The sequence below is a fragment of the Colius striatus genome, chromosome 9 (genome assembly GCF_028858725.1).
Source record: "Colius striatus isolate bColStr4 chromosome 9, bColStr4.1.hap1, whole genome shotgun sequence".
NCBI classification, from domain to species: domain Eukaryota; kingdom Metazoa; phylum Chordata; class Aves; order Coliiformes; family Coliidae; genus Colius; species Colius striatus.
In genome coordinates, this window is record NC_084767.1 from 10,454,431 (window position 1) to 10,469,185 (window position 14,755).

The 14,755-nt window shown below is 52.5% G+C and overlaps 1 protein-coding gene across 2 annotated transcripts in view; it reads right to left on the minus strand.

Moving 5' to 3' along the window:
- Positions 1 to 14,755, minus strand: part of FGF18 (fibroblast growth factor 18) — a 70,874-nt gene that overhangs the window by 56,091 nt on the left and 28 nt on the right. Inside the window, exons 1-2 of one of the 2 annotated variants that reach the window (XM_062002620.1) lie at positions 13,947 to 14,146; positions 13,612 to 13,648 (exon numbers count right to left, since the gene is read on the minus strand). In XM_062002620.1, coding sequence (XP_061858604.1) covers positions 13,612 to 13,648; positions 13,947 to 13,978 — 69 coding nt within the window. In that variant the 5' untranslated portion in view covers positions 13,979 to 14,146. Of the gene's footprint in view, positions 1 to 13,611; positions 13,649 to 13,946; positions 14,147 to 14,755 lie in introns of those variants that run through there. The other variant, XM_062002621.1, reaches the window with a different exon arrangement.

A 14,755-nucleotide genomic window follows, 5' to 3' on the forward strand; every position in this document is an offset into this window, starting at 1 on the left:
GGAAGACAGAGGAGCTGGGAGTCACCTTTGCTGCAGTGTTGGCAAACGAGATGCTCCTTCTCAAGGCCGGTGCTCTAGCATGAACCAAAGCCAGACTTCCCCCTGGACCCTGAGATGGACTCCTGCACCTCCCAATTCACTCCTGCACCTTTCAATTCAGTCCTCCTCAAAAGGCAGGTATTAGTGACAGTCATCCCAATGCAAACCCCAAGCTGCTGCCTTGGGCTCTGTCAGCCTTAGCCCTCTGCTCCATGGAGCACTCACAGAATCCACCAGTCATTAACAGGGTGCAATAAAAACAATATCCCAGCTGGGCTGGTGTGTAAAGGCTCTTCCTCCTCCACCATAACCAGCCATCACCCCATACCTGCCAACAGCCACAAAACTTCTCCTTCCCCCAAAAGTTCTTTGAAATACCTTCTGCAGCCCTGTTATCTCCCCTGCTCATACCACACTCCCTCTATTATCGAGAAATCTCAGAGTAATTTATAAGCCCACAAGCTCTTGCACTAACAGGGCAATAAATCACATTTATATACCCCGTGGCCTACTGTTCAGAGGGCTGTGGTGCCGAGCCTGGGGCTGAAGCAGAGGAGCAGCCACTGCCTCTCCCAAACCCCTCCCCAGCATCCAGTTTGTTTAGAAGGCAGTTTTGTTTCACATCAGAAGGATGTTTAAGTATCCAGAGAGGATTCCAGCCTGGGTCCTACCTCACTGTGTTTTCCCCGTCTGACACCAATACACAAAAGAGGGTTTTTCTTTTTACAACACTAAACCAAAGGAGGAGGATGTTTTTGGCTATTTCCCTCAAGGAAAAAGGTAGCCCATCTAATAATCCCTAAATGGGCAGTGGGTTGTTGGGCTTTCATGTGTGCCTCTGAGCCTCCCCTCACCGTGCCAGCTCTCTGGTTTTCTTTTCCACGGAGTTGCAAAACCCCTGAATAACAAGGTTTGTGCATGGAAGTGCTGACACAAACCTTAACTACAGCATCCTGAACATGATACCAGAATAAGGACGCTCCCTGTGTGGCCCAGTGTATGGATAAATAAAGCATTTCAGCAGCCAGCGCCGACAGATCATAAACCTCCACGAGCATAAATACCAACAACAACCCAAAAAGATTAGAGGGCTTACGGGTGAGGCAGCCTGGGATGATTTAGAGTTGGGGTGGAAGGGTCATTATTGCTGAATAGGTGGGGGTGAGCGGGCCAAAGAAATCAATAAACCATTCTGCTCCCAGGGAAGGAAGGGGCCACGCTAATTGTACAAACACACACTTTCCGTTTGAGGCTGGAGATCTCTGGCTCACCCAACATGGATGGAGGGAGGGAGAGAACTCACACCATCCGGCTGAGAAACAAGGGCTTCCCCCCCAATGACACGTGCCCCAGGAGCTCCATCACCCCGAGGAGAGTTCACCTGAGCACCTCGCTGGGTACAACTCACTGCTGGAGGCAGCTTCGAATGAATGCAGACCCAGGCAACCTTCAGCTCTGTTCATTTTTGAAGTTAATACTTGGTCAGGGTAAGGATCTCAGTTGCTTTCAGCACCATCACCAAGTCAGAGCTTTTCCAGTGCTCAGTTGTAGAACCATACAACCAACCAATGGGTCCTGCCAGCACCAGTTAGCTTCAAGCACCAAAGACAAGCTTTGGGACCAAGTTCATCACGTTTGCAAGTTGCCATGCTTGCATTGGAGGTGGCCCTAAAATTAGCCACATTGCTGCACTCCTACAACAAGATGGAACACAAAGCTTTGCAGACAGGATTCCAGGCACACAGCTGCCAAGTCACTGGGTTCAGAGGCAATGAGCAATTCCTCATAGAATCTTAAAGGCTGGAAGGGACCTCAAAGGATCACCCAGCGCAACCCTCCTGCCAGAGCAGAACCACCTAGAGCATGTCACATAGGAACTCATCCAGGTGGGTTTGAATGTCTCCAGAGAAGGAGACTCCACAAACCATCTGGGCAGCCCCTTCCAGTGCTCCTTCACTTCACAGGGAAAAAGTTTTTCCTTGTGTTTCTTTGGAACCTCTTCTGTTCCAGCTTGTACCTGTTGTTCTTTCTAGGAAACCGAGCAATGACAAAAGGCATCAGCTTTGGAGAGTGAAGTCCATTCCTAGTAGAATATATACTGTACAGCTAAGCAACTAGTTGTACCTCATGGGCCAACGTACCCAACAGTCCATCTTTGGGACCTGCTGCAGGAGGTGTGCAGGGAAGCAGCAGGGCACAGTGGCAGTGTGTTATTCTCGTGAGGAAACCTGAGCTCACAAACACATCCAGGTGCAAACAGTGACGGTCTTCATTCCCAGCTAACAAGAACCATGAGCTGATGCTCGTTGTACAAGCGCAGGAAGCTGCTCTGGTCCCTCTGCACATGCCAGGCTCCTCCTCTGCTGCCGTTCCAAAGATATTTACAGAAAATGCTCTTCATATCAGTTAATAAAATAGCTCAAAACCTGCCTAGGTCATGTCAAGCTTACTGCCTGCAGTTAATGGAGTTCAAATTTACTTGGGATCTTGAGAGTTTTTAAAATCAGTAATTTCATCTTCCCTCCAGAAAGAAATTCCTCAATGCTTTCCCTGAGAAAATATTCCCAGGGACAGACGATTCTGCTGCTCACGTATTAAAGACCACAGGAAAAAAAAGAATCTGATTAATACTGAGCCTTATCAAAAGTATGGCATAAACCATGTGTTGAATTTAATCCAAACCAAACTGTCAATCTGCCTGCAGGATCAGATAGAACAAACATGTGAGCCTAAGGCCAGAAATGAATGGCAGGGTTTGTTTTCTAATAGAAGATTTGTACTGATGTCTATTAGCTGTGCTCCTGCATGGAAACCTTTCCACTGCAAATGATGGACAAATAGGATTTCTTATCTTTCCACTTTGTTGAATTAGAGAGGAGTTTCATTTGGGTTTAATTCATTTAGACTTGCAGGTTTCCCATTTTCAGGGCAAAAAAAACCCCAAGTAATCTCAATGGTTTTGGAAAAACAAACATTTTAAAGATGGGAAGAAAGAAAAGGAGGTGTTACAATGACCAAGGCACCTCCTGAGGTGTGGGCTGCTGCATCCTCACACAGGTTGTGGGTACCAAGGAGAGCCCAACGTGCTTTGCTGCATCCATCACCAGTCACCAGCAGTGGAGGCAAAACGCTGCTGGAGAGAAATTCAGGCTAAGCATGGGCAAACACAGAGAGGAGATGGAGATTCCCCAACATGAAGATTCCCCAACAGCCCTTTCTTGGAAGCACTGGCATTCATGCCCACAGCACTATGCCTCGGTCCTGACATCTCCATCCTGCTGCTTTCCCAGCATCCTTTTGCAAGGAGACCTGCAGGAGATGGCCAGAGCCTTGCAGACACCCAACACACAAACAATGACAATGAAACAGTACAAACAGTTCCCCATTTGGTCTGGCAATGCCTGTATCTCCTCACCTCCCTGGGTCCACCACCCAGACAGCAGAGCAGCTTTGTGGGCTCAGACTTGCTGGCCCAGTGTCAGAGCTAGCATGGGTTTTCTTGAGAAGTGAAACCCCACAACTTAACCTGGTGTTACTCAGCTTCTTGGCACACACAGTGATGGTGCACACTGGGGAAAATCAGGCTCCCAGAAAGAAACTAAAACTGCACAAATAAATGCCATTTTCTTCTTTGCTAAACTCAAATGGCAATTAAATTCATATTACCTACTCTGTCAACATCCACAGCACGAAAGCAAGCCCTCTGCCTCTCTGGCACTGTTCCTGTTCCTTTGCTCCCTCCTCAAATCAGCAAATGCAGTCCAGCCAACCCAGGAGCTGGAGGCTCCGCTGCCCCAGAATCACAGAGTCATTTCAGGCAGAAAAGACCTTTAAGGTCATCAAGTCCCAGCCCTGCCCTCACCCTGCCCAGCCCAGCACTAACCCCTGTCCCTCAGTACCTCAGCTCCACGGCTTTGGGATCCCTCCAAGGCTGGAGACTCCCCCAGCTCTCTGGGCAGCCTGGCACAGGGGCTGAAAAGCCTCTCAGGGAAACAGTTCTGCCTCAGCTCCAACGTCCCTTGGGGCAACTTGAGTTCATTTCCTCTTGTCCTGTCATTCAATACTGGAGAGAAGAGACCAACCCCCAGCTCACTGCAGCCTCCTGTCAGGGAGTCTCCCCTCAGCCTCCTCTTCTCCAGGCTGAACACTCCCATTCTCTCAGTTGCTCCCCATCACACTCATGCTCCAGACCCTTCCCCAGCCCTGGACACACTCCAGCCCCTCGGTGTCTCTTCTGTAGTGAGAAGCCCAAAACTGAACACAGTATTCAAGGTACAGCCTTACGCATGCCCAGTACAGGAGGACAATCACTGCCCAGGTTCTGCTGGCCACACTACCCCGATACAAATCAGGATGCCACACTCATGTGAGTGGGATCAGGAGTGAGGATGATGCTTTTGAGATGCCTCGGGGCAGTCCAGTCTCATCCCCACCTTGCCACTGCTTTGGTGGCTCAGCCACTCCTACACAGCTGCAGGGGGAAAGTCCAGCAAGGCACTGGAGCAGCCACCTCATTCACTGGGCATTTGCAATCATCTCAAACTCCAGCCCTGCAATCTAGCTGTCAATTTTGCCACAAATCAGTCAGCTTGGCTTGCAGGTCAGAGGAGTTCTCCATGCTATTGCAAACTCACTAAATACACAGTATAACCAGAGCAGCAACTCTCTCCATGCCTGGCCAGTGCTGCTGGGCAGAGCTGCCCTCACTCTTCTCTTCCAACCCCAGACATGCCAGCTTTGCTGATAACTGAAAACCCTGATGTAGCAACATGCCCACTCCCTTTTGCACTGCCAAGTTCCCCCTCCCCAACTGCCCCAGGCTCAGGGTGGCTTGTTGCACAGCACAACAGCCAACACAGAGTTTCCCATCGAATTTCAGGTGAAGTTTGCTGAAGAACTGCCTGCTCCCTGGGATGAAAATGCCATGTGTACACGGCATCAAATAGGGTTGAGGCCTTTTACAGCAATAATCAGACCTGCTGGGTTTTCTATTGATTGCTGGGGGGCTGTTTGCTATTCTGATCTCAGCTGGTAGGAAGTCTCCCCAATCACTGCAAGGTCGTGACCAAGGGGTCAGAAACCTGCACTACATACATCATAATTTATTTTACAGATAATCAATACCCCCCTGCACCATGCTACCTTACAGTACAGCCTCACACCGAGGGGCTGATGCTGCTCACACAGGAACAGAACCTTAAGGCCTGGCAGCTTAAAAAGAGGTCAAAAACCAGCTTTCATTTTAAAGCTGGAAATCATGGCTGGAAACAGAATACCCATCCCACTCCCTGTCAGTTTGTACACTCATGTAACTGGGTCAAATTCTGCCTATGGTCTGAGCACAGCCTGGGAAAAGAAATACTAGGATCTGCTCAGGTCTGTACCCAACATCCACAGGTGAAGCCTGAGCAGAAGCAGGGCTGTGGGCTGCCCAGGCTGTGCAGGGAAGGAGGTGACCCTGGTCCCACCTGCAGGTGAGGGAACCTGTGTGACTGCAGCACTGCAGGGACAGCTTTCCAGTCCACCCACTCCCCTCTTCAAATGGATTAATAGCAAGAGAGAAGCAGCAAAACAACCCTTCTATAGATATTGTCCTTCATCCCATTTTCTAGTCTCTCTTTCCTGGGCTCACCATCCCACCAGCCATGCCCACAGCCATCCACCACACACACTGCAGCACCAGGTATTTACCAGGCTTGCCACAGCTCCCTGCATGCCTCTCTCAATTCTGGATTGCTGCAGAAGACTAAGTCGGGGTATTCCAAAAGATACAACAGCTTTTTAACAAGCTGTCCTTAAAAATGATGCCAAAAATAGTACTTTAGCAGAAAAGAAAGGGATTTGAAATATGCAGCAGAAGGAAAAGGAACTGGGAGGAAGGAGTAGTGTTGGAAATACCTTGTAGGAAGAGCAAATCCTTCTTAATTAATCACTGCTTTCGGGTATTTGTATCCATGCAATATGCAGTTTCATGGGACTGTCCCATGCTTCCCCTCAGTGCCATGCTCCTGTTGTCTGCAGTTCTGTCTCTCAGCCTGCCAACTGCCTGGGACTCTGCTCCTGCCCACGGTGAGCCCCCCAGCACTCCCAGTCTGCCCCAGTGAGCCCAGGAAAGCACAGCTTCACCTTGGCATGGGGCGAGCCTGAGGACTGGGCTCTGCTTCACCTCCTGCCATCACCAACCACACAAGGGCTGTGATTACCCAAAACCACAGCCCCACATCTTCCCCCTTCCCTCCCAACCTGCCTCTAGAGCGAAATTCACCTCAGCCAGCCTCGCCAGTGGACTCAAAGCAAACTCAGCTACAGCCATGAAGCAGGAGCAGCACCACATAGACAGGAGCTATATGCAGGAGGATGCTGGTAGACACTGTCAGTGCACTCTAAGGTCAGTGTGTTAAAGACATTTCCCATTTCCTGGCAGCAGGACCCTTTTTCCACTGGCTGCAGCAGGCTGAAGCAGATAACCTGATGAAAAAGCAACAGTGGAGTTTGGCAAAGGGCAGAGTGCTGTGCCAGGGGAGGACGTGCCGTCACCACGTGGAAAACGCCGTCCTGGGGTCGAGCTTGAAATCCAGCTGTCTGTGTGGGCAAAAGGAGCAGGGAGGTGTGGAAGTGCTGCCCAGGGAGCCTAGCCCCACATGGAAGCCAGAGGCACGAGCCCCACAGCCTGCCCCTGGCTAAGAGGGGAAGATTGGCACGTCGGCTCCCACCCACCGCAGCCCCCGGCACGGCAAGGAGCTCGCACAAAGGGAAACACACAGACCATGACAGCCTAAGCCTCCTCCTTCCTCCCTCTCTTCCCCTTTCTTTCTCTTCATGCTATAGCGAGGCTGCTGAATGCCAATAGGAAAATACTTTGGCTGAGCCAGACAGTCTTTTCTATTTTGGTGGGGTTTTTTTTCTTCCTCTCCCTGCAGCTGCTTCGCTGGATGCCTAATCCTCCGTGGACATCTGGAGAGGTACCAGCACACACAGGCGACATACCAGGTAGGTAGCGTCATGCACAGCTCTGCATAATCTCTGGTTGTACCTGCTGTTACAGCACAGCGGGTGAGTCGAGCACAAAAACCCAGGGAAGGAAAGGGGAAAAAAAGAAAAAGAAGGTTCAGTCCCTGTGGGGGTCACAGATTCCCCCCCTGGAAGCTCCCCTGGTCTCAGCAGAGCAGCACAGGAAGGTCACGCTTTGCAGCGGAGCATCTCTCACCCAGGCATCTCGGGGCCTCCTGCCTGGCAGCCCCAGCAGGGCTGTGTGCAGGGCTCACAGGGTAGGCAGGTTCCTCCCTATGTCAAATGCTTTCACCCCCCCAGCATGAGTGGCATCATCCTTCCAAGGAGCACAGCCTATTGCAGAGAGCCTAAGGAAAGGCCCTGGCAGAAGGTATCTACCCTCACATAGCCCTGGCCAGGCACTAACAGCAGCCACTCCTTTTTTCTCCCTTTAAAAAAAATATATCCCACTCTTCCCTGAACACATTTTTCACCTGCTCTTATCACAACTGATATCTAAAGTGTCTGTATCTGGGGAAAATCAAAGCAAAAGCAACAACTGCTCAGCGAGGAGAGAGGAGACAGCACAACAGGGGTTTTCCCAGCTGCTGAGGAGAGGAAGAGACCCATAAAAATACTCCCAAGGATCCGGGAAGTAGCTTTATAGATTAGCAAAGAAAAACCCCAAACTATTTCCAGCCCTGGGGGAGTCTTTCTCTTGAGTCCAGACTCTTGAAGCAGAGAGAGATATCCACTCACACAACTTGGCACTATCAGCTTACAGCAAAGTCTGTGTGGCCACCTGAGTCTCCACAATGTTGTTCATCTTCCCTGAGCCTCCTGAAGCCCTCAGCAGTCACCCCCACCTCCCCCTCACCACCAGCTGCATCACCACATCCCAAATGCACCCTCAGGACATGGGAAGCATCACCCTTTGCCTGTTTCACTCTCTTGCTTTGGTATGCTATGGCCAAGCTGCTCTACAAGTAGAATACAAGCAGGGTTTGAGCAGACATCCCTCCTGCAAAACCCAGCATTGCTCCAAATCCAGCATTGTTCGCTTCAGTCCAGGCTGGGATGTGCCAGGTGCAATAAAGCAAGCAAAACAGAAGTCAAATATGTCAACCATGATGTATCCAGCTACCCCAAACAGAAGAAATCTGAACCTCACACCTACTACACCCTTCTATGTGCTCTCCTCCACAACACCAAATCCTGCTCTGTTTCTCTGAAGCATCTTGTACATCTCTCTGAGCTTTGAAAAGGCAACAGATGTAGGTGCGTGGACTGCAGCCTCCAAGCAGCAAGCTCTGCTTTGCTGCCCTTTGCCACAACACACCCAGAAAACACCAAGCCCCCAAAAGCTGAGGGAGCTCACGTTTGTTTCTGCCTCGATGGGATGGGAAACTGGAAACCAGCTTTGTCCTTGCAAATCTTCCTGCTAAATATGTTTGAGGGGGCTTGTGACAGATGAGCTGTTCCAGCATGTGGAAGGGATGGAGAGCGTGGGAACAAAGGTAGCACACGAAGGCAGGCAGCAGACAGCCACCATGGTGGGCACAGGCTGTGCCCCCCTATCTCTGAACACATCTGCACTCACCCCTTGCTAATCAGAAGGGGAGAACACAAATCCCTTGTGGCAAGCAGCATGGGTGTTTCCTGGCGAACAAGTGGGTTTGAAACCGGAGTGAAGGATTTCACAGGCAGTCCAACCCTGCCTCTGTGGGTCACACTGGCAGAGCCACACGAGCAGACACCACATCCATCACGACCAGTCCAGCAGCAGCACAGATGCAGAGACATGGCACATCTCATCAACTCCAGCCCATGATGGGGTTATGCACTTCATCAATATCACCGAGCTCCTCTTCCTCTCATCAAATCAGGCTTCATTTATGTTATTTCTTCTGTCTTCTCAGTGCCTCATAATTAAGAGTCATCCACAATCAGGAAAAACAAAAGGAAACTTCCCAGCCTTTCCCAGACCACCTTTGCCATATTTTCATAGAGTCACAGCATCCCAGCATGATGAGGGCTGGAAGGGCCCTGCAGAGCTCTTCCAGCCCCAGCCCCTGCTAAAGCAGGTTCCCCTCGCTCAGGGGCCACAGGAACTTGTCCAGGTGGGGCTGGAAACCTCCTGAGAAGGAGCCTCCACACCCTCTCTGGGCAGCCTGGGCCAGGGCTCCCTCACCTCAGCACCAAAGGGGTTTCTTCTTGTGTTTAAGTAGAGCTTTTCTTGTGTTCGAGCTGATAGCCATCATCCCTTCTGTCACTGACACTGCATAAAAATGCATTGCCCCATCCTCTTAACATCCACCATTTAAGTACTTATAAGTGTTGATGAGATCCCCCTGAGCTCAGGTTTCTCCTCCCCAGGCTGAACAGCCCCAGGGCCCACAGCTTTTCCTCCTCACACACATGTTCCACCCCCTCAGCATCTTGGGAGCCCTGCACTGGCCTTTGTCTAGAAGTTGCCTGTCTTTCTTGAGCTGCCCAGGTCCCAGAGCCAAGGAGGGTGAAGGACAGGTGGGTGCCCATCCACAGGGAGAATAGACATGAAGATGGTGCCAGCAGCAAGGCAAGGACAGGGCAAGCACAGACTCTCAGTTCCAGCATCTCAGGAGGGGTGGCCAGGAGCCCCGTGGCGAGGCAAGCCAGGTGGGCTGGGACAAGGATCACACTCTGGCTGGTCCACAATGGTGTCTTCAGCACCTTTTGGTGACCATCGCTCCCACCTGCCCCAGGGAAGGCGGCTGCAGAGGAGCAGACAGGGAGAGGGGAAGGATGCACTCAGCCGGATCACAGCTCGGCCATGTGCTGAGCGCAGCTCCGCCAGACCACAGGATCTGGCTCACTGAACGCGGGGAAGCAACACTTCTCTGTCTCACTTTACAAAGCCCCAAACAATAACTGTCTGTCGCTGCACAGGAGCTTAGGAGAAACATAAGTTGCTGTTGGCACGGTGCACGGCAGCCTTCCTCTTACACAACACCAGCAGATGTGAAAATAGCCCCGTGCTGCCTTGTGCGCTCTTCTGACCTCCTGTTTGCTTCTGGATCAGATTCCAAAGCTAGAACTTAACCTACAAGAGCCATAAAAGCAACAGATTTGGCCCTATCAGGAACCTCTTCATAATCTAAGACAGATGTACCTCATGTAGAAGAACATGCCAAGGTTTATAAGGGCAGGGAAGAGGCTGAGGCAGCATCAGCCTCTGCTCCACAGCATAACCAGAGCAGTCCACACCAGCATCACCCCATACTCCAGCTGATGATGTGCTGGAGGTGGTCCAGGGACAGAAGAGCTTGGAAGCATGTGCAAACCAGGGAAGCACCCAAAACCTCACATCCTACTGCTCTGCCTACACCAATGCTGCCTCCAGCCCTGGCATGCCCCGGAGAAGGAAAACCTCTGAGCTCCTGAGGTCCCATGTCCCTGACTCCAACTTCCTCAGGGCCACGAGGGCTGCCAGAGATGGCATAGCACAGGAGATACCCACTGTCCACTCCTGATATTTTTCTCCTGCGTGAAGAGCAGAGATCACTCCAAAGTCAAACCCAAAAACTCTCTGGGACACAGGGAAGGAAAAAGCATGTGGAGGACAAATTGCTCCTGGAAGTGTAAAAAGGCAGCAGGAGAATTAAACCAAAGGAGGCTAAAGACAACTGATAGAGGGAGAGTTTAGTAACCAGCAGTGAAAGGGCATTCCTGAGAATAACCTCCATAAATAAATCAATCTCCACTGTCCCCGAGGATATCCAGTGTCCCTGCTGCCTTGGGGACTGCAGCAACCTCAAGCAGCAGAGGAACCTCCCGAGATGCAAGGGAAGAAAACAAGATGGGGACATTGCTGCCACAGGAGAAGAACAAGCTGTCCTCCTTGCTGCCCTGCGAGGCACAGGGCTGCTCTCAGCTGCCATGGCCTGCATTCCAGCAGTGCTCCCCTCTGAGCCATCACACGCTATTCCCCGGTGGCCTCGGTGGAAATGTCACCCCACGGCAAAGCCCTGGCGGAGTCTGACTTGTCCAGAACTCAAAAGCCTGATCCTGCAAACTGCCATCCCTCTGATCTCCCTACAAGCCAGGTTGGAGAACACCTCTCCAGTGCTGCCACAACCCACTTCACAGGTGATGCTGCACCTGAGTGGGCAGACGCAGAGGTGGGCACAGGGTCTACAACAAAGCTTTTAGGCAGCAGTTGAGCTGCCCCACCAACTGTAGGCAGCTTGCACATCAAACACATCACAGTCTTTGTACACAAGTAACAAACACAAGATAGAAAATATTCAAGCCATGGTATTTTGCCCCTCCAGCCTCAACATGTGCTGGAGGGATTTTTACCTTTGCAGGCAGAGCCACAGGGTAACAGTCAGCAGCAGAGGAGTGTAACTCTAAGACTTACATGTGGGGTGACCTGCTACTCGTGGCTTGCGGGGAAGGGCAAAAGGCAGCCTTAGAATATAATCCATTTCAGGCGCTCTTAAATCTCCCCAATACAATATTAGAGCCCTTTAAGCAAAACTAAACAACTTCCTTTAGCCTAAATAAATATTAAACCTAAGTGATGCATTAATTTACTCCAGTTCACCAAAGGCTAACTCCTACCCAAACTGATCATTATAAAAGAAATCCTATAATCCCTCGCTCCCATTCAGGCTCAAAACATGTAATCCCGTGAATAAATCCAGCAAGAAAGTGTAACAAAACGGGCAATAAAAACTTACAGCGTCCACATCTTTTCATCTCCCATTAACACTGTAAACACTCACTCCAAGGCCCTTGAGGATGACTAATCTAATGTTTTGGCTCCCAACGTTAATCGCCGAAGGAGCTCGTTGTCAGTGTAACACCCGCCTGCTGCCCCGGGCACCTCGGTGGTGCCCACCTCTGCCTCAAAGCCCACAGAAACCAAAAGCAGCACGAGGTGGAGCAAACGTGGTTCTAATAGCAGCAGAGTGCAGAGAGCCTTTTTTTAATTATTACGATGATGATGATGATTATTTGATTGCTTTGGAAGCCTGCGAGCTCCAACTGTATAAATGCCAATAACTTCCCAACTTTTAAGGCTGCTGAAGTAAGAGATCAGATTTTAGCAAGTGCTTTCCAGGCAGCCTGCCAAACTTTTTTCTGATTCACTAAAAGCACCAAAGGGAGGGGGAAAGAGGGAGGGAGGGAGGGGGCTGGAGGGCTGATTAACTTCGGTTACCGCACAAGAGCAACACAAGAAAAAAAAACCACACACACCACCACCGCATCTCCCTGCTGCAAAGGGTGCTTGGTGCTGCGAGCCCTGAGCAGCCTGGCATTCCTCGGGCTTGGAAAAACCAAAAAGAAAAACCAACCCCCTGAAAAAAAAAAACGCACCGGAGAAATACAGCAAACGCCTTCCAACCGCAGGGTAATTTACAGCTGTGGGTCCTCTCCCGGCGAGGAAGCTGCTCCGCTGAGGGGAGGCTCTGCTGGTGTTAGGTTCGAGCTGCAGTTTTCAGAGGGGATGAGAAAAAAAATATGACCGGGGATTTTTTGGAGGAGTGGAGGACCAGGGGATGGGGCTGGTTTGGGTTTAGCCAGAGGGATTGGAGCCTTCTCCAAGGCTGCGGCTGCGCTCATCCAGGACCGTCCCCTCGCTGCCGTCGAGTATCCGAGAGAGGCTGAGCAGGTGCAATCCCGGCCCAGGCACCGCACGGGGACCAGGGGGTGGCAGGACGAGCCCCCAGCCCCGGCGGAACAGGGAGGCTGGAGCCAGCGGCACCTGCTCCACTCGGCCCCGCAGGTGGGGATGCTCAGCTCAAATCTCCGTCCCAGGGAGGTGCGTGGCCCCGGGGCTGCTGGGGGGCAGCGGCTGCCCCGGCACCCCCAGCCCCCATCCCTGTCCCGCGGGCGCCTGGGCTGCAGAGCCTCAGCGCTCAGGGTGTTCCTCCAACGGCTTCATTCCTGCCGAGGCAGGATCAAAGGCAGGATCTGACTTGGACGGCTTTCTAGTGAATAATGGGGAGGGAGCACGCAGCCTCCTTCTCCTGGCTGGGGAAACTCGTGTTTTTCAAAGTATCAGTTTTTGGGAGTAAGTTCCCTAGGAGAGGGGGGGAAAAAAAATACAGGAGGAGAAAAAAAAGGAAGGGAAAGAAAAAGAGGGCGAGCAGGAGAGCGCCTGCTCTTCCAAAGCAAGTGCATCAATCAACATCGTGCAAGGAGGAGAGTCCAGCACTCCCTCTCACATCATTAGCCAGCCTAATGCACTCCAGAGGATCCCTCTCCGGCAGGCTACCGGCGCAGCGCCCGCGCCAGCCGCACCGGGAGGGCGAGCAGCGGGCGAGCAGCGCAGCACCCGCCGCTCCGCGCCTCCGCACCGCCCAACAGCAGCTCGGCGACGCGCAGGAGCAGCCCCTTCTCCGGGGCAAGTGACACTCCAGCATCTGGCGCGGGGATCAGTTTAATACGGCTATAAAAACTAGAAGGGGGGAAGAAAGGGAGGGAATAAAAGTGAAAGCCCTAGCCAAAAAGTGCCTGGCACTCCGAGGTCAGCGTGCCGCCTTTGTTTCTATTTTACAACCAAAAGCCAAAGAGGACAGAAAGGACACGTACCTGTACCTGAAAGCACAGCAGCAGGAAATGTAAACATCTGGAGAGGAGAAAAAAAAAAGAAGCAACAAAAGATCAAATGATGCGGTAAAATGGTTAAAGTTGATTAGTTTTTGGGTTTTTTTTTTGCTCTGTTTCTGTATATTTTTTTTTTTCTAAAGGACACGGAGCGATGCTCCGCTTAGGAAAAGGCTCGGGTCCCCCCTCACCACCTGATTGCAAGGAAAATGCAACCGGAGCCTCCAAAACGAAAGTTTAAAAAAATATATAACACCAATGCAAAAATGTAAAAGCAAAAAAAAAAACCCAACAACTTTGAAATATGCCGTAATCCTTACAGGCAAGTGCAGGCGGAGAGCAGTGAATACATCGCTGGGCGAGGAGAGGGGGGAGGTCAGTGGCTTCACGCTAGCGGAGTGCAGTCCCCCACCGCCGCCCTGACATGGGAGCGATCCGGCCGGCGAGATCCGCTCCGCTCCGCGCTGTTCCGCGCCGCTCCGCGCCGCCGAGAAGTTGTGGTACCGCCCGCTTTGCCTCCTCCGAGTGACTCGCTTAGGCATCAGCTCTCCTCTCCCCCTGTCTCTCCTCCTCCTCCTCTCCCTCTCTCTCTCTCTCTCTCTCCGCCTTTGGGGGGGATGAAGGTGCTTATTGTCAGTAACTTCCGATCATCAGCAAGTGCCCCCCCCCGCCGCCCCCCCGGGCCAGCCCCGCCGGGCGGATAAAGCGTGTCGGCGGCCCCGCGCCCGCACAGCTCCGCTCCGCGCCGGCGGCATGGCGATGCGCGGGGCGCGGAGCGGGAGGCGGGACGCGCGGGGCGCGGAGCGGGAGGCGGGACCCGCGGGGCTGGCACCGCCTGCGCGGCCTGGCCGGGAGGGCAGGGGCGGCCGGGGGAAGCTTTTTCCTTAAAAAAAATAAGAAAACGGGGAAAAGAAAAAACCAGGAGCGGGGGAATGGGGGGAGCGAGCGGGGCCGCGCCGCACCAGCCCCTTGCCCGGCCCGATGGAGCGGGCAGCGGAGGGAAAACGCACACATCACCCCCCAGAACCAGAGCGGTCGCTGCCCCACGGCCGGGCGGCCCCCGCGCCGCCCACGCGTGCCCACCGCAGCTGCGGCCGCTCCCGCACCGCGCTGGGCAGCGGGGCCCGGC